Below are 24,730 nucleotides of genomic sequence, written 5' to 3' on the forward strand. Positions count from 1 at the left end.
CTGGTGTGATATTTCTCTGGATCACGGAAGTTAAAGAAAGACGAGCGTGTTCAGATCGCTGCACGTTACATAACGGTGGCAGCGTAGGGACTCGGGTGTTTGGTGAGAGGCCTGCTTCAGGCAGAATCTCTTCGGAGCTCTGTAGCAACCACTAATGATATAAAATCCACTAATGATACATTTTGACGGATGCATCTGCGTTCGTTGATAAAAAACTTTTTATTAGAGGACAGACGAATCGTCAGAGAAGACCCATGCGATGTATAGGGAACTACTGCCTCGCTAGTGAGCTAGCTAGCAGACAGTATATATAGGGAACTTCTACTGCCTCGCTAGTGAGCTAGCTAGCAGACAGTATATATAGGGAACATCTACTGAGCTAGTCACTGGGACTACTGCTCTCTCAAAAAGTGGGACAGCAGTCCCAGCAGTCGACGGGAATGAATGAATCACGTGATGTTATGATTAACAAGAAAGCCCTGTCCACCGTGTATTCAGAATATACACAAATGACTTCAGTAGTTTTTTTCACCGCTTACTGACACACTTTCACTAGAGAACTATGGAAAATATTGGATGGAAATAGAATAACAAGAATATTTCCCTACATTCGGCGGCGGATAATTATATAAAATCATGAAACATTTGTACAGAGGCGTATTCGCATGAAAAAAAAACCCAAACAAACAAATGCACCTACGTTCAACGTGTGTAAACACACTTAAATTACTTTGGTAAAAGCAGTGTTCTGTCTTTGAAGTCATGGGAAATGGTGGATTGATAAGCCCACAAGTATTTTGTAACTTTATACTTTTTCTACTTTGTAACTAAGTATTAGTGTCTTAACCAGAACAATTTGATTCATGATTTCTTACATGTGCACGCACATGTATGCACAGGGTTTTTTTCTTTCATTTTTTTTTTTCTTTTTTAGTTTTTTAAAGAAGCAGATTTTACATGAATGTGAAAAATGTTCTTTTTCCACTAAATCATGATTTTACTTAACAATTTAAAAGTATGTGTACTTCAGTGATATTTTCGTGTGATAAATAAGCAAAAAATTATTTGTTTGTCAGCTCCCGCTTTGGTCTTTGTGACATCTTCGGTGTTGGATTTTTCTAACCCAGAATGAAAAATTACTCTTTTCGGATTCAATTAGAATTTGCTTTATTAATTTTAATTGGTCAATTACACTTGAGAAATGAAATCCATTGGATCATTTACTAGATGGACGAGTTTATAGATGATTCTTGAGGGGAGATGGAATATGGGCTCGGCAGCTTCGATCTGAAGGGGGAAGCTACTCAGGTATACTGTGTCCATGGAGACGGGAGACGCGGAATGCCGTCGTGTGTTTACAGGTGTCAAAACAGGGCTATCAGGAGTAGAAAAGTTAAATGTTGTCGTCGGTAACGCTTTGAACACGTCTGTTCGGGAACATGCACTTTACAAACAATGTACCTTCGATTTCAGATGAAAACAACATATACATCTGTCTAAATGTTGTAGTGAAATTAAACAATTTTACAACGCTGGCAATAAGTAACCCATATCTAACCAATCATTTACAAATAAAAAATACGTGTACACGACTACCGTATTGATGCCGTTTTTTGGAAAGCCGTTTTTGTTAGTTTAATTAATATAGACGATAAGTGAATAAATCATATAGGCGATTTTAAACACATTCATTTCAACAACCCAGTTAAGAAATAAATATAATTATGCTATATAATTTTTAGAACCCAAGATACACTTCACATGTATAAAATATCTAAAAAATAATAATAATAATAATAATAATGAATAATAACAACAAAATTGCCTGACAGAATAAGGACGTCAAAAATTGATTTTACATTGTGAAACTTATAAACTCTGCTAGCTGCAGAACTGTAGCTCTCCGGAAAAAAATTATACTGACAGACCGGTCTGTCAACTCTGCAGCTAAAACTCTGCATGTATCTTTATTCACTCGTATTCATAAACTATCATTTTGTTATATAAATTCATGAAAAAGTGTCCAAGAAGTATTTTGAATATGTGCAGTTTTCGTGTATAATGTATTGTTTTTCTCTTTAATTACATTGTAAGTCATTTATCTTCAATTTCGACTACCGTATTGACGCGCTCCAGCGATTATCGACGTTTATTGATAATCTCACTGTCGGCTTAGCTCCTCCCCACTAGTTATTTTAGCCCCGCCTACTGGGACCGCTGCACACATGACTGCTTTTCGGTTTGTTTACTGGGACTGCTGCGGGACTGCCCTGGGACTGCTTTCTGTCTGGTTGGTACTGTAGGTGTTGCGATGAAATCACACGCCAAATGCAAAGTACAAATTTGTTAAGAAATTACGGTATTTTAAGGTTAAGAAATTTTCTTTGATGATTTCATGAACTATTATCAACGATCATGGTATCACAATTTGCTTAGCATCATAGAAAAAGGAAATTTTAACAATTTGGCATAAGTGAAAAAATCATGAAAATTGGTAGTAAATTCACTTCATAATTTTTTTCCCCATGAAATATATACATAGTGAAAAAATGAAATGATGACTTGCTTATGGTCAGGTACTGTATTTCTATTTTACAAAATAAAAAAAAAAAAAAAAGATTCACTTTCAGTCACACCAAGCAATATAAGAAGGCTGAGGAAAAAGTGTTGCGAAATTTATTAACCTACCAAGGCATGTGTATGCATCATTAACCGTAAAAAAATAATATAATAATAAAAAAATACCCCCCCCCCCCTCCAAAAACCCTGCCTTTATTTTGCATGTTTGATATATCTCCAAAATCGACTTAGAATAAGTCCATAACTAATTCATTTGTAAACAAAGCCGGTAACACTAATTATCTGATTTACATACATGTACCGGTGTGCACAACATCTGTTATGATTATCTGATTTACATACATGTACCGGTGTGCACAACATCTGTTATAATTATCTGATTTACATACATGTACCGGTGTGCACAACATCTGTTATAATTACCTGATTTACATACATGTACCGGTGTGCACAACATCTGTTATAATTATCTGATTTACATACATGTATCGGTGTGCACAACATCTGTTATAATTATCTGATTTACATACATGTATCGGTGTACACAACATATGTTATAATTATCTGATTTACAAACATGTATCGGTGTGCACAACATCTGTTATAATTATCTGATTTACATACATGTACCGGTGTACACAACATATGTTATAATTATCTGATTTACAAACATGTATCGGTGTGCACAACATCTGTTATAATTATCTGATTTACATACATGTACCGGTGTACACAACATCTGTTATAATTATCTGATTTACATACATGTACCGGTGTACACAACATCTGTCATAATTACCTGATTTACATACATGTACCGGTGTGCACAACATCTGTTATAATTATCTGATTTACATACATGTACCGGTGTGCATAACATCTGTTATAATTATCTGATTTACATACATGTACCGGTGTGCACAACATCTGTTATAATTATCTGATTTACATGCATGTACCGGTGTGCACAACATCTGTCATAATTATCTGATTTACATACATGTACCGGTGTGCACAACATCTGTTATAATTATCTGATTTACATACATGTACCGGTGTGCACAACATCTGTTATAATTATCTGATTTACATACATGTATCGGTGTACACAACATATGTTATAATTATCTGATTTACAAACATGTATCGGTGTGCACAACATCTGTCATAATTATCTGATTTACATACATGTACCGGTGTGCACAACATCTGTTATAATTATCTGATTTACATACATGTATCGGTGTGCACAACATCTGTTATAATTATCTGATTTACATACATGTATCGGTGTACACAACATATGTTATAATTATCTGATTTACAAACATGTATCGGTGTGCACAACATCTGTTATAATTATCTGATTTACATACATGTACCGGTGTACACAACATATGTTATAATTATCTGATTTACAAACATGTATCGGTGTGCACAACATCTGTTATAATTATCTGATTTACATACATGTACCGGTGTACACAACATCTGTTATAATTATCTGATTTACATACATGTACCGGTGTACACAACATCTGTCATAATTACCTGATTTACATACATGTACCGGTGTGCACAACATCTGTTATAATTATCTGATTTACATACATGTACCGGTGTGCATAACATCTGTTATAATTATCTGATTTACATACATGTACCGGTGTGCACAACATCTGTTATAATTATCTGATTTACATACATGTACCGGTGTGCACAACATCTGTCATAATTATCTGATTTACATACATGTACCGGTGTGCACAACATCTGTTATAATTATCTGATTTACATACATGTACCGGTGTGCACAACATCTGTTATAATTATCTGATTTACATACATGTACCAGTGTGCACAACATCTGTTATAATTATCTGATTTACATACATGTACCGGTGTACACAACATCTGTTATAATTATCTGATTTACATACATGTACCGGTGTACACAACATCTGTTATAATTATCTGATTTACATACATGTACCGGTGTACACAACATCTGTTATAAGTATCTGATTTACATACATGTACCGGTGTGTACAACATCTGTTATAATTATCTGATTTACATACATGTACCGGTGTGCACAACATCTGTTATAATTATCTGATTTACATACATGTACCGGTGTACACAACATCTGTTATAAGTATCTGATTTACATACATGTACCGGTGTGCACAACATCTGTTATAATTATCTGATTTACATACATGTACCGGTGTACACAACATCTGTTATAATTATCTGATTTACATACATGTACCGGTGTACACAACATCTGTTCTATGTGGTTTCACGTCCCTCTAAAGGCCAACTTTTTCAGTATGTTGATGGATTTCGTTTGCAATCCTGCTAAACAAAAGCAACTGATTTCAAATATTGAAAACAAATAACTAAGTTAAGAATTTCTAATCATAGGTTAAGCATGCATCGAAGTTGGTCATTATTGGAATATCACAAGGCCCCAGAGAGTCTATATACGCTATGTGCTCGCAATGACATAGGAATTGTTTCATTTTATTCCGAAATGCCCATTTTATTCAGATATCAGAAAAGTTTATGCATTCAAAAAAAAAAAAAAAAAAATACCACCATGGACCAAGTATGTTTAAATTAGTCAATTTACTCAGTACGAAAGTGTGAAAGAATTGTGTAACCTACATGTATAGGGAAATTTTCAGCTAAAGCCAAGTCGACTGATGAGTGAATTGATTGAATATTTACAAATCTACACACATACCATCAATCTGATGAATCTGTTGGTTTAAAGAATAAATTAAGTGAATGAATATCATTAGTTGTTTTGGTTTTTTGTTTTTTTTTTGGAGGAGGAGGGGGTCCTTTATAAAATTAATACTCTTTTCATTATGTACAAATAATTATATCATCAATTCCTTAAAAGTTCCTAGGGGACTCACTATATTACCAGACTTCCCCCTGGGGGGACTCACTATATTGCCAGACTTCCTCCTGGTGAACTCATTATATAGCCAGACTTCCCTCTGGGGACTCCCTATACAGCCATACTTCCCCCTGGGGGACTCACTATATATCCAGACTTCCCCCTTCCGTGTCACAATATAACACCGGTCGAGGCCGGACGCAAAATTCTATTCATCCGCGGTGATCCGGCGTCATAGCCCATTTCACACATTCACGGATGAGACTCCGGATCATCCTGGATCGTCAATCCGTGATAATCCGTCATCACAGTGTACAAACCGGTAATGCATCCGGCGTCGTCCGAAACCATACGGCTTGGTGAAGCCAAATCGTGAAAAAAATTAAACATGTTGAATTTTTACCCCGAATCGTCCCGGAAGAAAATCCTCCGTATTGATCCGTCTAGGTACCGTGTACATCCGTGTAGCAACGGAGAAGTCCGTGTAGCCACCGAAATACGGTGTAAAATCCGGGGTCATCCGTGTAGGGATAGATCTTTTTCGTGCCACACCTGCAGTGACACAGGGCTTCGGCTTTTGCAGTCTCATCCATAGAACCACCCCAATCAGTCGTCTCTTACGACAAGCAAGTGGATCTATTCTGACCCGAATCCCGCCGGAGCCCCATATCTGGATCAGGCAAACTGAGTAATCCATAGTCAAGGCATATGAATGGATTATTTGAAAGATTGTAGGTGAATATGTGTTCTAGAGTATTGAAAACAATGCATGCGTGAGTACGATTTAGAGCACAGAGTTCGAGTTTGAGTATGAAGACGTGCTCAAGAAAGGTTTCGCGGGACCTTGGTCAGCTACGTCAGATAACTGGTTTATTATGGTGTGTAGGATTCACTTTAACATATCTGTCAACACCGAAGGAAGAGATAGGGAAAATAATTCTTAACAAAATTCCAGACGGAAACTCCCAATACAAACACCATATAATGGAGATCACGCGTCATGACAAAGTGGTGAAATCGATTTCAGTATGATTACTGCACACTGTACCTGAAAGATTTGGGCAAACACGGACCTCCTGGATATACCAGAGGTGGAATCAGGTGCCTAGGAGGAATAAGCATGCGAATCGCACGATTTAAATTGTGTCGCTTTCAAACTAAAAAACTACGCAAAATATTTCATTTCAAACATATTTAAAGTCATTTTTTGGCATCCAAACAAATTAATTTTGCTTTTTGAAATTAGAAGTTTGACATGATAATGATCTCAACGTTTCATATAAAAATTTGGTTTGATTAATTCAAAACTTTTTTTAGACCTGACTTTTCTATATCCCATCTTAAATACAAAGGTAAGCCATTGCAAGTTACATGTATGTACAATTTTCAAAACTGGCATGGTTCCTATCTAGATTGTTCTTCAAAGTTGTATATGCCGACTTTTTGCGTATTTTAAGTGCCATTCCTTATGTTCAATCCAATAGAAGCCGTTTAAAACAATGCAACTCAATAATAAGCACTGTGACCATTATTCCCCCTCCCCCTTGAAAAATTCAATAAATTGGTCGGTCTATATCTAAATAATTACGTGCTCGACAGTTAAGTGGTGCAGCGTATATGAAGCCTCCTTATTCTAAGATCAAATTGGACACAGTAAGATATCGTCTGCTCAATATCTTCAACAGTTTGCTTGACAGGCGTTAAACTTTGTACACTTGTTCTGTCTAAGACAAAATGACCCCGATTGATTTTGAGATAACAAGATCAAACGTCAAAAGCTAAACTGGACTGAATAAAACATTGTCCGCTCAATGAATAAGTGAAGATAATGGACAGCAATGTATCTCATAACTGCTGTAAGGAATACAAAATTAAGAGTTGGGCTGAATAAGCCAGAAGTTGGATGAGGTGTTTAGGAGTATTAAGCATCCCCTGTCCGCATTTTGCAAATCATATAGTTGTAATTATCTAGTTTTCCAATACAACCTGTCATTGGGTCAAATATTGTCCGACGCGATTCATACCAATTGTTAGGCTGTTCTTTATACAATATAGAGGGCTCACGGTGCGTGTGACCGGTCGACAGAGAACACTTCCTTCTCCTTGGCACCTAATCCTTGGTATGTCCAGGGGTCCGTTTTATTTAAGCATTTTGATAAGGCCAAGTAAAATTGATTAGTAGATTATCATTCAAACTTCACAAAAAAATGGGGCGGGTGGGAGGATTTTATTTTTTATTTTTCGCCATGATATTCTTGACCTCGAAAATGCCTTCTCTCATTGAGAAAAGGCTTTATAAATCATAATTACATGTGTATTTGGGTTTCTAAAAGGCAAAGTGAAACAAAGTACGTTTACGATACCGGACCGGACATAAAAATATCCGGAAATCGTAATTTTGAAAAATATAAAAAATCGGGGCGGGGCAATTTTCGAGGGGCGGGCGGGAATGATAATCTACTAATTAATTTTACTTGGCCTAATGTAGCAGGGCTATTCGGATTTGTACATTATTCTTGTAATCCGTATGTATACTTTTTAATTATACGTAATTAGAAACTGACACCATTTGCAAACACGTATAAGCAAGAGACAATCTTGTATAATGTCACGGTACATACAATGTTGTATAATGTCACGGTACATACAATTTTATAAATACTTTATACATTTTGTGACTTTGTTCTCATTAAATTCATAGAAAATTTCAAGGTTTTGTTCATAACATGTCTCGTGTACTTTGATTTGAATCAAATTGAATGATAGATAATCATCATTTGATCCCAGACCCATGTAAACAATTCCTGGCAGTCGGCCAGGTTCTATCAGATGTGGCTAGCTGGGCTGGATCGCCAGTGGGCAGGTTCTATCAGCTGTGGCTAGCTGGACTCGATCGCCAGTGGGCAGGTTCTATCAGATGTGACTAGCTGGGCTTGATCGCTGGTGGGCTGATAGATCAGTTGACAGAGTACAGATTCAGGGGGTTCAGGTTCGACTCCTGGTCTGGGCAATTGCATTTTATACCTTCCTTTAATATATGAAAGGTGAAGATAACGAACAGTGATCAATCTCACAACTCCCACAAGGAATACAAAGAGTTGGGCAAAGAAACTTTAAAACTTTTACTTTCAATGCAATGAACCAACCCCCTAAATCTCCAGTCAGGTGCTCTACTGAGCTATGTGGGCTACCGGCGATCAAACCCGTCTTACCACCACAACATAAAACGTCCTACCACTTCTGTGAAATAACATACCGCATTTGTTCCGATAAAAAAAACCCACTAAATATCACATGTACATAAGAATCTTTATCAATTAACAGTGTTCGATTTAATTACACAAACATTTGTATCAGTCGTCCGTTAACTCGGTGCATGTCTTTGTATCAGTATATTTAGATACACCCGGTATACCAGAGAAACCCTGAATGCAGACAGCGAATGGTCACTAAAAATAAATGTACATTGTTTCACATATGAACAGCAAAACAGAAAATTTCCAATGCACTGATCATCCACACATCGTCATTCACACTAAACATTAGATCTTCTTCACAGAAAATGACAATCTTTCACTGGCTATTTTTCCATACGAATAAGACCAAACATTCATTGGCAAATATTCCATTCACATGGGGTCACGAGATTGGTTTATTTTAGTATTCCATTCACATGGGGTCACGAGATTGGTTTATTTTAGTATTCCATTCACATGGGGTCACGAGATTGGTTAATTTTAGTAGCAACAATCTTTCCATAGCCTCCCCTTCCTTCATCATAATCTGTTCTGTATTCATCTCGCACCTGTAATTAATAAACAAAATGTCAGACACAAACACCTGTAATTAGTAAACAAAATGTCAGACACAAACACCTGTAATTAGTAAACAAAATGTCAGACACTAACACCTGTAATTAGTAAACAAAATGTCAGACACTAACACCTGTAATTAGTAAACAAAATGTCAGACACTAACACCTGTAATTAATAAACAAAATGTCAGACACTAACACCTGTAATTAGTAAACAAAACTTCAGACACTAACACCTGCAATTAGTAAACAAAATGTCAGACACTAACACCTGTAATTAGTAAACAAAATGTCAGACACTAACACCTGTAATTAATAAACAAAACACCTGTAATTAGTAAACAAAATGTCAGACACTAACACCTGTAATTAGTAAACAAAATGTCAGGCACTAACACCTGTAATTAATAAACAAAACACCTGTAATTAGTAAACAAAACACCTGTAATTAGTAAACAATATGTCAAACACAAACACCTGTAATTAGTAAACAAAACGTCAGACACAAAACACCTCTAATTAGTAAACAATACTTCAGACACAAACACCTGTAATTAGTAAACAAAATGTCAAACACATACACCTGTAATTAGTAAACAAAATGTCAGACACAAACACCTGTGATTAGTAAACAAAACACATGTAATTAGTAAACAAAACTTCAGACACAAAACACCTGTAATTAGTAAACAAAATGTCAGGCACTAACACCTGTAATTAGTAAACAAAATGTCAGGCACTAACACCTGTAATTAGTAAACAAAATGTCAGACACAAAACACCTGTAATTAGTAAACAATACTTCAGACACAAACACCTGTAATTAGTAAACAAAATGTCAAACACAAACACCCATGGTTTTTTAAAGGTCTTGATTTCATGGGCCTGGACCATTCCAATTGTGAAAAATAGTGACATTTGCTTGAAATTGGGAGAAATATTCTATGGATAAAACTCAGCACTGAAGGAGAAAACAAATCTCAGTGCATTAAAGATAAACTGGACTCCTGACTTTCATTTTGGTTCAAAGCTTACCTCATTTAAATAATCAGAGGCCAAAATAATTAGGTTTACTTGCCAATGGCAAATTTGAAGCAAAACTTGTAATCTGTGGGTCTGTGAAGGAGATTTATGTAATCTGTGGGTCTGTGAAGGAGATTTATGTAATCTGTGGGTCTGTGAAGGAGATTTATGTAATCTGTGGGTCTGTGAAGGAGATTTATGTAATCTGTGGGTCTGTGAAGGAGATTTATGTAATCTGTGAAGGAGATTTATGTAATCTGTGGGTCTGTGAAGGAGATTTATGTAATCTGTGGGTCTGTGAAGGAGATTTATGTAATCTGTGGGTCTGTGAAGGAGATTTATGTAATCTGTGGGTCTGTGAAGGAGATTTATGTAATCTGTGGGTCTGTGAAGGAGATTTATGAAATCTGTGGGTCTGTGAAGGAGATTTATGAAATCTGTGGGTCTGTGAAGGAGATTTATGAAATCTGTGGGTCTGTGAAGGAGATTTATGAAATCTGTGGGTCTGTGAAGGAGATTTATGAAATCTGTGGGTCTGTGAAGGAGATTTATGTAATCTGTGGGTCTGTGAAGGAGATTTATGAATAATGAAGTCACCCTGCTTTTATCTGTTCTCATGGTTTGGGAATTTCAAAGCACAAATTGGGAAAAATAACTGCTTTTTAGCATTGAGAATGGGGCCTTATTTCAGCCCCTTACAGACCCTAAAATAATCTCCGACACCTGTAATTCAGTAGACAAAATGTAAGACATAACTAATTTTGTTTACTGTGTACATAAACATGATAAAGTGATCTACAAGTGCATATAAAAATCAATCATAACTGGGCTGGAATAACTCAGCTCCAGTACAGGCATGTGAAGTACCCTCTAAATCTTACAACACATCCAACATTACAGACACACCCTGTACAGACATATATTGTACCCTCTAAATCTTATAACACACCCTAAATTACTGGCACACCCTGTACAGACATATATTGTACCCTCTAAATCTTACAACACATCCAACATTACAGACACACCCTGTACAGACATATATTGTACCCTCTAAATCTTATAACACACCCTAAATTACTAGCACACCCTGTACAGGCATGCAAAGTACCCTCTAAATCTTACAACATCCTAAATTACTGGCACACCCTGTACAGGCATGCGAAGTACTCTCTAAATCTTACAACACACCCTACATTACAGACACACCCTGTGCAGGCACATGTACATTCTAAATTTTTGTGAAATGTACTCTAAACCTTACCTGTCCCCCACTTTTTCCTCGTCCATACTGACGTCCCTCCTTAAAACCATGGTCCCAGTCTGTCCGAATGATGCGGTCATCCAGTCGTGTTCCATTTACATACCTCATTGCATTCTCTGCATCTTCTCTTGTATAATATCTTAATCATTAAGGAAATAATCATGTGTTGGAAACTTACTCAGATTTTAAAATATCTTAATTACTAAGGAAATAATCGTACATTGGAAACTTTGCCTTTCTGATCAATACCCACACTAGCTACAGAACTGTAGGTTTTTTCCCCAGGGATCTACAGAATGTCAATGTTATCATCATTGTTGTATTTCAGTCACAATGATAAATTTCAAGGTTTTGGTAAATCTTTGTTTGTTTGAAAATAAATATAGATCCTGAATTTTGCTACAAATAATTCCTGACTCGGGTTGTGACGATAATTTTTTGGGGTTTGATCAGACAATCGACCCTTTTAATGGTAAACATAAACACTTTCACATGTCCACCTCTGCGTCTATTGCAGTTGTAAAATCTATTTCAGAATATAATTGAATATTTTTTTTATTGTTTATTTTTTTTTTTCGATTATAACTACTGCATTAATTATCACTGAAGATTTTTCCGTTTCATCAACAGAAACATCAAAGAATACTCCATAAAGCAGAATCCGCAGGGTGTTTTCTTCACTTTGTCGAGGCCCATGACGATACGTTTAATGTCTCCGCACTTGCCAAAGAGTTCATGAATCTGTTCCTCCGTGGTGTAATATGAGAGGTTTCCAACATACAATGTGGAGGAGGTCAGCAAGGCTTTCTCCTGCTCCGCCCGGCTTCCCTAGAACAAAGCTTTTATTTCAGATCTAGCTCTTTTACTCTAGACTCCGCTCGGGATAGTAAAGTCTGAGTGGGGCATTAGCATAAGTAAATGGTTTATTAAGTAAATCAAAGTATGTAGTAAACTCCATTAAAGACTAAATACTTCCCTCGAGTCCGATAGCATGGAATATTTTTGATTTGAGTGCCTATGCCATGGCGTGGACAATATAGCTAATAAGCTATGATACTGATCAGGTCAATGTTCATTACCGTTAGCGAAAGGGGTTCCTAGAAATAAACATTTGTACAAATATAAACCATTACCTTGTAGAACTGGTCTCTGTAAGAGCTAAGGGCTATCGAACCGGAGGGAAATTTTGCTCGAAACCCAGACATTTTTGTCGTAGTTTGCCTTTAGGACTGGTTCCCAGCGCACGCTTTCCTGCTAAGTTCCCTTCGGAACTTACTATTTCACAGTCAAGTTGTACCTCGACAATTTCGTACTAAGGATGATTCTTTCCCAAATGGTCAACTTTTATTCTGCTTTTTCTTGGAAATCTACCAAATATTCATAGCTACTTCCTATCTTTATTATTTAAGATATAAGTTTTGCAGACAGGGTAGTTGACCAATTTGGTACAAGTTGACTTAGGTACGAGTTGGTCAGGCAACACCAAGAGGAAATCCGAATGGAAATCACGGCCACCAGTTGATTAACATTGTGATTGCAGTGTAGTAGGGAATTTACGGGCATAACAAACAAATGACCTACTAGACTAACTTAGTAAAATTAGTCAACACAGTGTAAGCAATGAGTTAATTAAGGTTTTTCTCATGTCAGACAGGCATGCTTTCTGCAGCGTGACCTTAACTAATGTTCAGCTCTTTCCCTGCAGAGTTACTCCTGTAAAACGCGAGAAAGTATATGTGATCTTAGATCGGCGCGGCGTGAGTTAAACAGGTTGGGAACACTTCCCCTATAGCGAGATATTCTCGTTAAAACGCGATTATCCCTCTTTAGCGAGAAATAAACATTACCATAAACAGGTGTTTTTGGCGTCTTTATTGAAAATAATGGCAAATCCCGTGCAACGCTGAATAAGTGCGACACACACTCAAAATGATGCGAATTGTTTCTATGAAATTGACAACATAGTCATGAAATTGCATATCAAAGTTGCTGCGTAAGAGGGAAGCAGTCTGAAATCCAATACACATCGTGAGTGTTTTTGTTTTGATTAATATATTTGCAGAAGTATCGGACATTTTAGCACTTTTTCTTTTTTTCACGTGAAACACGAAGAGATGTAATCCACGGGTGTTTTTCTCGGTTGTACGGGATATATTCTCGCTAGAGAGGGATAATCGCGTTTTAGCGAGAATATCTCGCTATAGGGGAAGTGTTCCCAACCTGTTAAACATGACAATGTTTTTCTTCATGAGAAAAACATCTGTGAATCAGCTCTGCTAAATTATGAAGCATGCTCATGATTCATCTGTTTATTGATAAATAGTGCCTGATTTTTTTGTAATGTGTAAATACATATTGTACAAGAACATGATTGAAAAGTACAGGAGTCTGCAATTTTATCGCGAAGCTTGGTGGTAGTATTCATGCCCATTTCTCATATATTTCTACTTTATTGATAAAATTGCCGACTCCTGTGATGAAAAGATCTAAAGCATTAGTTTTTCCTGTCTTCGATCGCCTCACATTTTGAAACTTTGATGTTTGAAATTAAAAGGTTCGATTAAATTGCAATGCACTAAAATCAGATTCGGGCCGTTTAACATATATGCACAATGTACAACCCCACAATACTTATAATTTCCATTAGTGGAACTCTTCAAATTAAAGGCGCGTAAAGTCGTGATACCGGGACAACATACGTAAACATTACTTAGGCATACGTAATATAAATTATGGTATCGAATACATATTACATATATAACCGACTGCAAACCTCGACACTGATTAAAATTCTAAAGGCAAATTTAGGAATTGATTATTCTTACAAGAAAACAGACGAACTTATTAAACTATGTGAAGGAGTGCAGGTACTAAATCTGTCAAAGCATCAATCGCAAGAACTGTGAAGGGAAAAACCAATATGCACATCCGACACAATCACTTTTCTTGTAATTAATGGGATTCATATGTTATCAAAATTATTCTGTCAGACTATGAAGACATTCTATTTTATCCTACAATTCGGACAGGTTCATATGGCATGGACTTTGTAATCGTTCATGTACCCCCTTCTCTCTCTCTCTCTCTCTCTCTCTCTCTCTCTCTCTCTCTCTCTCATTTTCCAATATTTTAGACTAAGTTATATATTTGCCAAACTGCCTTTTTTCCCCCTTTTTTTAGACGTTTATAACACTAATTAACACAACAAATGCGTTTCCAAACTGCATCTAAGCTATATTTTGAAAATTACGAATATCGATTGACTTAGGACAGAGACCATCGTTGTTTGGAATTTTTAGAATAGGTGTAGGAGAGTTTTAAAAAAAACATGTAACATCCTTGATAAACTAATGGTAGAATATTTTTAAAATGCAGTTTGACCAATGGCTATTTTATTTAAAAATACACAATGTACTTTAACTTAGAAAAAGGGGGATGCTATGAACGTTTCGTTTATGTCCCAGTAATCTCGCACTTGCTCGCGAGACTTGTGCATTTTCTTACCAATGACGCACAAGAGTCATCAAAGCGCGATAACTCTAATGAACTGGTAATGAGAAGTATTGGGGGTACAGAATAGTGACCTTAGGGGGTACGGAATTCGAAGCGTGTTTTACTAGATAAGTTGACATATTTAGCTTGGTTACAGCTATAGAGATAAAACTAGTCTTGTATTAACATACGACGGAACACAGTGATGTCCCCACTTACTCGTCTCCCACCTTACAGTTCGTGTTAGAAATGGGTGAACACTTCAACAATGTGTCGGCAACTACATTTGATCGATATTTGCCACTCCACATAATATAACTAATACGCATGGTTTCTGCACATAACGCTGTAGCAGATACTTCCATGATTTCCGAAATTTCACGTCAAATAAACGATGAAAACTTCAATTTTAGTGTGTGCCACTAGGGGTACAGCTTTCAGTGGAGGTAGGGGGCAATGAACCAATCTGAATGTGATGAGTTTAAGGAAGTGTCATTTGGATTTGAGATTAATATCAAACCATCTTTGCGATGTAGTCATTCTTTGGTTTGAAATGTCGCTTGTATATAAATGCAGTCGGTACATTAACATTTATGATCTGAGAATTATTTTTTACGTCAAAACAACCTATCATGGGGTCAAATGCTGTCTGACGTGTTTCATACCGATTGTTAGACCGTTCTTGGTAACACTGATTTTGACTACAGATAACTCCGTTTACCTGATCACGGCGGGTGTTACCTGTTGACAGGGGATGCTTACTCCTCCCAGCACCTGATCCCACATCTGGTGTGTCCAGGGGTCCGTGTTTGCCCAACTGGCTTATAGGAGTTGTGAGGTTGATCACTGTTCGTTATCTTCACCTTTCATCATCAAGATGTTCCAAAATTGGGTGTCAAAACTAACGTCATCTAAGAAAAGGGAAATTGGTTTTGGGCAACGCTTATTGTGTCGTTGTCACGGAAAATATATTTCACTGTGGTTACATGTTAAAATATTTGATGTATGTAAATAAGAATATCAAGGAGTTGCAAACCTTACTGATTAAAATTTACTTTGTTGTTTGTGATATTCAGGCTTGAAATTTAATTTACACTGTCAGTTCAATTATAATGATTTTATTAGTAACTGCAGGGTGATGTCATGAAGAAAATTTTAAAGTAAACTCTGGTTAAACCTACCGAAAAGAAAGTTACAACATACACGTACACCAAAATATTTAAAAGGCTGAAGTGGGCAATACATGTACGACCAAAATATGCTATCAACAAAAAGCGAATGGGCACTCGTCTTTATACAACTGAAAAAGATGTAGAGTGTTTGCACCAAAATCCAGTCACCGTTTGCATGGAATACATATTTCTGATGAGGCCAAAATAAAATGTATGTGTGTTTCCGATTTCCCGACCCTACCTACCCTTTTGCTGCCGATCCTAAATAATTTATTGATAATATACATGTATATAAAAGAAAATAGAAATCCTGAAATTGGAAACAAAATTCTTTTTGCATTCGAGTTTCTCTGATTTACATTAAAACTACTAGTAATTGATCTTCAAAATGTGTAAAAGGTGTTTGTAATGTATATAGACCTGTATTGAAAGCGTAATAAAAAACTAAGATTTCAAATAAAATGTTTTAATAAAATAAAAGTTTTACCTAACAACCCTACCTAAATATATTTAGGAGTGAAATAGGAAGCACATATATATTTCATGTTGGCCTAAAGACGGGTGGGTGGGGGTGTTATTGTTAAAGCTCCACATTGCAATAGAGGAACTCATATTAATCACACTAGTGCACTCGCTGTTTTTGGAGACCGTCAGACTTTACTCTTTAGACAAGAGTCCCACAAGCCTTAACGGTCGCCTGAGTACTAAAGCCTTTACATAGGCCATGCATTTTGTTTTTCCTCTCGCATGTCTGAGAGTATAGAAGGAATATTTGATACTAGGTTATGGATAAAGGGTTACTGTGTTTAATACCAAATAGCGTTTTTGTATAAAAAAAACTTTTATGTGTGGTAATTTAAAAGAACGTAAAAAGAAAGCATGGGTATAACGCCTGAACAAATTCATTGCTGTGATCCATGTGAATTTTTGGAAATAATCTATATTTCCTTAATAACCAATAACTTAAGAGATTGGTTCATTGCCCTCTACCTCCACTGAAAGCTGTATTCCCTAGTGGCACACACTAAAATTGAAGTTTTCATCGTTTATTTGACGTGAAATTTCGGAAATCATGGAAGTATCTGCTACAGAGTTGTGTGCAGAAACCATGCGTATTAGTCATATTGTGTGGAGTGGCAGCATAATTAAAAATTTCACCAAAATATCGATCAAACTTGCATCCTTATGTGTGGTTGTCGAATATTGTTGAAGTGTTCACCTATTTCTAGCACAAACTGCAAGGCGGGAAACGAGTAAGCAGGGACATCACTGTGTTCCGTCGTATGTTAATATAAGACTAGTTTTATCTCTATAGCTGTAACCAAGCTAAATATGTCAACTTGTCTAGTAAAACATGCTTCGAATTCCGTACCCCCTAAGGTCACTATTCTGCACCCCCGATTGTGGGATTGTACATGGTGCAATGGGTCATACTGGACTCAAACTCAGAACCCCCTGAATCTGTACTCATCAGAACCCCCTGGTGGCCTGTAGTGAATCTGTACTCATCAGAGCCCCCTGGTGGCCTGTAGTGAATCTGTATACTCATCAGAGCCCCCTGTTGGCCTGTAGTGAATCTGTACTCAGGTGCTCTATCAACTGACCTACCAATTTAACCTGTATGACTGCCACATTCCGTTCGCTTCATAACAGGTAAGTCATGAGGTCGAGCCCCACTCGTGCCATGGCCGTGTCAAAAAATAGGTAATGATTGCTCCTTTGCCAAATGCTCGGCATTTAGAAGTGAGAATCACAGGTCTTTCATATATTACCTTTAAAATGGAGGTCCCGTGTTGAGGCAGGCGTTGACACATTAAAGAATCCTGCCTGACTGCTACGACCCTGTCCTGAGTGCTAAGCATATAATACGTCTAAATTTGTTTTACTGACAGCTGATGACATCTCAATATGAGTGTAACATTCTCGACGGGACATAAAAACATTCAATCAATCAACCTTTCTTCTTAAATGTCCTCACAGTACTTCATGTAAATCATCAAATGACCATTTGCATATTGTTAATTGGTATATAATATTTTTTTCTAACCCAAGATGATATATTTAGTGATAAATGTATTTAAAGTATGTAATATATTTGCATATAAATTCCTCCCCGAGTTTAAAAACTTATGATTTTCATTAATTTATTCATAGCATTTACCAAAGTTGTACAGTAAAACACACTTGTAGTGAAGTACTGGGAATGAACAATTTTGATTCATCATATGAACATAATTCCTGATATCCAGTAACATGTTTTAAATCTAAAGGGAATGAAAATCACTTTACTGTAAGCATGAATTCATTATAAGCGTGTTCTTTGTGACCGTGTTTTACTGCAAGGGTGTTCGCTGTAACCGTGGTTTACTGTGAGTGTGAATTCATTATAAGCGTGTTTTACTGTAAGCGTGAATTCATTATAAACGTGTTCACTATAACCGTGAATTCATTATAAATGTGTTCGCTGTAAGCATGGATTCATTATAAGCGTGATCGCTGTAGCGTGAATACATTATAACCGTGGTTTACTGTGAGTGTGAATACATTATAAACGTGGTTTACTGTGTGTGAATACATTATAACCGTGGTTTACTGTGAGTGTGAATACATTATAACCGTGATTTACTGTGAGTGTGAATACATTATAAGCGTGTTTTACTGTAAGTGTGAATTCATTTTAAGCGTGTTCACTATAACTGTGAATTCATTATAAATGTGTTCGCTGTAAGCATGGATTCATTATAAGCGTAATCGCTGTAGCGTGAATACATTATAACCGTGTTTTACTGTAAGTGTGAATTCATTATAAGCATGTTTGCTATAACCGTGGTTTACTGTGAGTGTGAATACATTATAAGTGTGTTTTACTGTAATCATGAATACATTATAAGCGTGTTCGCTATAACCGTGGTTTACTGTAAGTGTGAATTCATTATAAGTGTGTTTACTGTAAGCATGTTTTACTGTGAGTGTGAATACATTATAAGCGTGTTTTACTGTAATCATGAATTCATTATAAGCATGTTCACTGTAAACGTGAATTCATTATAAGTGTGTTCACTGTAAGCATGTTTTACTGCGAGTGTGAATACATTATAAGCGTGTTTTACTGTAATCATGAATTCATTATAAGCGTGTTTTACTGTAATCATGAATTCATTATAAGCGTGTTCGCTGGAAGCGTGAATTCATTATAAGTGTGTTCGCTGTAAGCATGTTTTACTCTGAGTGTGAATACATTATAAGCGTGTTTTACTGTAATCATGAATTCATTATAAGCGTGTTCGCTGTAAGTATGAATACATTATAAGCGTGTTCGCTGTAAGCGTGAATTCATTATAAGTGTGTTCGTTGTAAGCATGTTTTACTGTGAGTGTGAATACATTATAAGCGTGTTTTACTGTAATCATGAATTCATTATAAGCGTGTTCGCTGTAAGTATGAATACATTATAAGCGTGTTCGCTGTAAGCTTGAATTCATTATAAGTGTGTTCGTTGTAAGCATGTTTTACTGTGAGTGTGAATACATTATAAGCGTGTTTTACTGTAATCATGAATTCATTATAAGCGTGTTCGCTGTAAGTATGAATTCATTATAAGCGTGTTCGCTGTAAGTATGAATACATTATAATTGTGTGCTGTAAGTGTGGTTTACTGTAAGTGTTCGCTCTAATCGTTTAACTGTTTTACTGTATATTCTCTTGATATGTATATTTTTTTGTCTTCAGAACTATGATGTCAATGGACTGGTTGCGGGTCAACAAGATCTGGTTTTTTCTGGTCTTTCTCCGGTTCTGTCTGGTTTTTCTGCCGCAACAAGGATACATCCATCCTGATGAGTTTTTCCAAAGCACAGAAGTCATCGCAGGTAAACAAGAGGTCATCGCAGGTAAACAAGAGGTCGTCGTAGGTAAACAAGAGGTCATCATAGGTAAACAAGAGGTTGTCGTAGGTAAATGAGAGGTCATTGTTATCAGGGCCATAGCAACATGTTCGCAAAAATGCAGTAGCATGCACATTGAAATATGTTTCCAAATGAAACAGCTTTTGTTTGGAAGGGCCGTCTGACTGCTTTCTTACCTCCTTGTGCTGTAGAATACTACAATGGCTCTATTGAAGGGCCATCTGACTGCTTTCTTACCTCCTTGTGCTGTAGAATACTACAATGGCTCTATTGTGTCCCATCGTCAATGGTGACCGGTATGACTTTTGGTAACATGTTTGATACAGTGATGAATGTAAACACACTACTGTTCTGAATGAATGTTTATTTATTAAAGTATCCACACTGCTGTTGTTATTTCTGTAGTATCCACACTACTGTTGTTATTTCTGTAGTATCCACACTGCTGTTGTTATTTCTGTAGTATCCACACTGCTGTTGTTATTTCTGTAGTATCCACACTGCTGTTGTTATTTCTGTAGTATCCACACTGCTGTTGTTATTTCTGTAGTATCCACACTGCTGTTGTTATTACTGTAGTATCCACACTGCTGTTGTTATTTCTGTAGTATCCACACTGCTGTTGTTATTTCTGTAGTATCCACACTGCTGTTGTTATTTCTGTAGTATCCACACTGCTGTTGTTATTTCTGTAGTATCCACACTACTGTTGTTATTTCTGTAGTATCCACACTGCTGTTGTTATTTCTGTAGTATCCACACTGCTGTTGTTATTTCTGTAGTATCCACACTGCTGTTGTTATTTCTGTAGTATCCACACTGCTGTTGTTATTTCTGTAGTATCCACACTACTGTTGTTATTTCTGTAGTATCCACACTGCTGTTGTTATTTCTGTAGGAGTCGTATTTCGTCTGTGAAGTATCCACTGGGTCAGGTCTGCACTGAAACCTGGAAATCTCTGTTTACCCTTTATCATCCACGCCAAAAACTTAGAACTATTATGCCAAAGTGCTAAATTTTAGACTCCCTTCAAATAAGTGAACAAAGTCCCTTTTCTCTAAAACCCAAGGGCTTCTAAGGAGCTTTGCTCCCTGGGGGCGTTCGGTTGGATCCCCCCTTAGGCCTCGCGTCTATAGTATTGGCTACACATCATTCTTTCACTATACTAGTAATTGATCATTATATTTTGCGTGTATTTATGAGTAGATAATTAAATATTGTCCTTGTTAGAGGAATCTTGGCTTATTGCATTAATTGACAAGCGAGGACTTTTAAATTGTATTTTATGAGTAGATAATTAAGTATTGTCCTTGTTAGAGGAATCATGTCTTATTGCATTAATTGACAAGCGAGGACTTTTAAATTGTTTTAAAATTTAGAAACCCATTGTATGTAACACATAACATATTTGGTTTCTTACAAGTACTTGTAACTTCTATAATTTTTCTTTTGTAAAGGCGATGTGCTGAATGTTTCTGTGGTGCGGAGCTGGGAATTTTCTGCGGGACTGCGATCCGTTCCACCCATGTACTTCCAGTCGGGTGCTCCATTCCATCTGATGAAGGTGTTACCCTCGTTTAGAACAGCCTACTGGGCCGTTGTTTTGCCACGATTAACCGTCTGCCTTCTTAGTTTGATTGTGGATGTCGCCATGGCTCGTATTTGTGGTGTGTTCAGCTTGGAGAGTGCGACTCCTCTGCGTCTTTTAGCATCGTCGTATGTCGTTCTCATCTACCTAACGAGACCTTTCTCTAATGCCTTGGAGACTATTGTATTTTCTCTATTTTTAATTCTAGTGTCTAAAACTGTGAAAGGTATCCAATGTTCTCAAGCGAAAATATCTAAAGAGGTTGAGACTTGGCAGAATGATCAATATCGTAGGATAACTCTAGAGGAGTTCCGAAACAAACACTCAAAATGTGCAGAGAGTGAACACATCGAAGATTCCTCCACACTAACTGTTTTATTAATTGGTGTTGTTACGGCCATTGGATTATTTGTCCGACCAACTTTTGCAGCCTTTAGTTTTGGTCCTATCGTGTGGCTTATCACGGCCGTTGTGATTGGTGGAAGGAGTGTGGTGTCGTACGTATTCATCATGAGTGTCGGTGCTCTGATTCCGTCCATTTTAATCGTTCTCGTAGACACACGGTATTACCATGGAACTTCTGTTCTTGACTTTTTATCAAAATTTCGACAATGCGTGGTGACCTCTGAAAATGTAGCTGAATGCTGGGAGGATTTTTTCGGGATGTTTGTGGTGACCCCTTGGAATTTCATGAAATACAACTCCGACCCCGACAATTTATCCTCACATGGACGACACCCCCTTTACACCCATTTCCTTGTCAACTTGCCGGTTTTGTTTGGGCCTCTTGTCTTGTTATTTCTGAGAGAACTGTTTGTATTCCTTTTGAGACGGTCCATGTCGCTTCGTGGTCTCCTGCTGTGTTTTGTATTGACCCCCATCCTGATTCTGTCAATGTTTTCTCATCAGGAGCCCCGTTTTCTACTGCCAGTCCTACCCCTGGTAATTCTGCTGTGTGCCTTGTGTTTACAAGATGTCCGATACAAACAAACATGCGTATCTCTGTGGTGTATATTTAATTTGTCCACCATCTTGTTTTATGGATTTGTACATCAGGGGGGAGTTGTCCCCCTTTTGTCCTATGTAGAAAAACACTCACATGGTCCAGATGCAGTTTTCAGTCATCAGGATCACTTTTTCTTCTACCATACATACATGCCACCAAGATCTTTGTTGCTAAGCAACTCATCCTTAAAACAGATCATAGATCTTCAGGGATCTCCAATGCAGAATCTCACCGACAGCATAAAAAGACAGCAGCTCGGCAGTAGTTATGTAGCTCTTCCAGGAACTCTCATGGAGGACTTTGTGCAACAGAACATCAGTTTTGATGTTACAAAAATATTTCCGCTCCACTTGTCTGTGGAGGACCCTCCTCCGCTAGAGGTCGTGCGGGAACTCTGGCAAAGTTTCAAATCAGCGTCAACAAAACTTCCTGATATGTTGTCACTTTATCTCGTCAAATTAAAGAATTAACTCTGTGTATTTCGAACAATGGGTTTGGAGCCTTGTATTTGGTTATATACATGTTTATATCACGCAAAGAGAAATCCATGCTGCTGTGGAGATTATTATGATAACAAGTGTATTACTGCAGTACTAATTAATCAATTATCAGTACTAATTAATCAATTATCAATACTAATTAATCAATTATCAGGATTCCATTGTGTTTTATTGGATTTGTTTGATTTATTGTACGTTTATTTTCCTAGTGAGGGTTGCTGTTTTGTTTACCCTCAGTGACATGAATCTCGGCGTCTTTTTGCTTTAACACTTATCAAAGATAAGTTTTAAAAGATGTAGGACTCGAAATGAATTTGGTATGAGCTTAAGGCAAAAATAAAGATCAGAAATGATATACAAATATCGCTGGTTGGCTCGAGAAATGATATATAGATATCCCAGGTCAGATTGAGAAATGATATATAAATATCGCAGGTCAGATCGAGAAATGGTATATAAATATCGCATGTCAGCTCAAGAAAATAAAGATAAGAAATGATATGCAAATATTGCAGATCAGCATGAGATGTGGTCTTCTTGTGTGTAAAAACTTCACAATCACTGGAGAGGGAATTCCAGAAATTATCACTGTGAAGAGATGTTGAGATTTGGAGCGCTTGGCATATTATGCATGTACATGTATTGTATTACCTGAACGGACAGTTTGTAATAAAATGGACAAGAACTTAATTTTGTATTTTTGAATGAGTTTCAGTTTTGCTATACAGTGCATTTATAGGATTTATTATTTTTCATTAGTACGGTATGTAATAGGGTGATATTTTGTTGTGGCCAAAAAAAAAAAAAAGATTGAACAGAGTAAATGGCGGGCCGAGATCTCTTCATAATTGTGATATATATAGTATACAGTATACAAGTGGGGGAGGGGGACACCCCAAGATTGTTAAGATAGACATGTTTCATATAATTGCTCATTTCTTTAAAAATATACTTTTGGTTGTTAAATGTTGGTAACACCATGCACTTGAAAAAAATAATGGAGATTGATCCTTTTCCCTCCATAGAAATGTTTTGAGATATGGAGATGATTGATTGGTTGAATATTGTTGAACATCTCTCTTGAGAATTTTTCACTCATGGAGATGTCACCATTGCAGGTGAAGGGCTGCAAAATTTAGGCCTATGCTCAGCGCTTACAGCCTTTGAGCAGGAAGGGATCTTTATCATGCCACACCTGCTGTGACACGTAAACTCTGTTTTTGCAATCTCATTCGAAGGACCACCCCATTTAATCGCTTATTATGACAAGCAAGGGGTACTATGGACCTGTTATAACATGGAGCAAAATGGAGATGAGGATTAATATTGATTACATTGTCAATGGATGGGAATCAATTCCGATAAGATGTAAGGATATAGCATTAAAGGAAGGATATACTTATCTACATGTATGTGTGAGAACAAGCTTATCTAGTTCTGTGTGAGAACAAGCTTATCTAGTACTGTGAGA

At 36.8% G+C, this 24,730-nt stretch overlaps 2 protein-coding genes across 2 annotated transcripts; one reads left to right on the top strand and one right to left on the bottom strand.

The window, feature by feature from the left end:
• Nucleotides 1-8,786: 8,786 nt before the first annotated feature.
• Nucleotides 8,787-12,886, bottom strand: LOC125673725 (nuclear cap-binding protein subunit 2-like). The gene is made up of 4 exons (XM_048910506.1): nucleotides 12,729-12,886; nucleotides 12,242-12,423; nucleotides 11,596-11,734; nucleotides 8,787-9,299 (listed from the first exon to the last, which is right to left on the bottom strand). Exons 1-4 carry the CDS (start codon nucleotides 12,798-12,800, stop codon nucleotides 9,204-9,206), a joined length of 489 nt encoding a protein of 162 aa, XP_048766463.1. The 5' UTR covers nucleotides 12,801-12,886; the 3' UTR covers nucleotides 8,787-9,203.
• Nucleotides 12,887-13,063: 177 nt separating this feature from the next.
• Nucleotides 13,064-23,949, top strand: LOC125673681 (GPI mannosyltransferase 4-like). The gene is made up of 3 exons (XM_056159335.1): nucleotides 13,064-13,208; nucleotides 19,989-20,128; nucleotides 21,623-23,949. Exons 2-3 carry the CDS (start codon nucleotides 19,993-19,995, stop codon nucleotides 23,227-23,229), a joined length of 1,743 nt encoding a protein of 580 aa, XP_056015310.1. The 5' UTR covers nucleotides 13,064-13,208; nucleotides 19,989-19,992; the 3' UTR covers nucleotides 23,230-23,949.
• Nucleotides 23,950-24,730: the final 781 nt, after the last annotated feature.

Source organism: Ostrea edulis, chromosome 3, assembly GCF_947568905.1.
Source record: "Ostrea edulis chromosome 3, xbOstEdul1.1, whole genome shotgun sequence".
Lineage (NCBI taxonomy): Eukaryota > Metazoa > Mollusca > Bivalvia > Ostreida > Ostreidae > Ostrea > Ostrea edulis.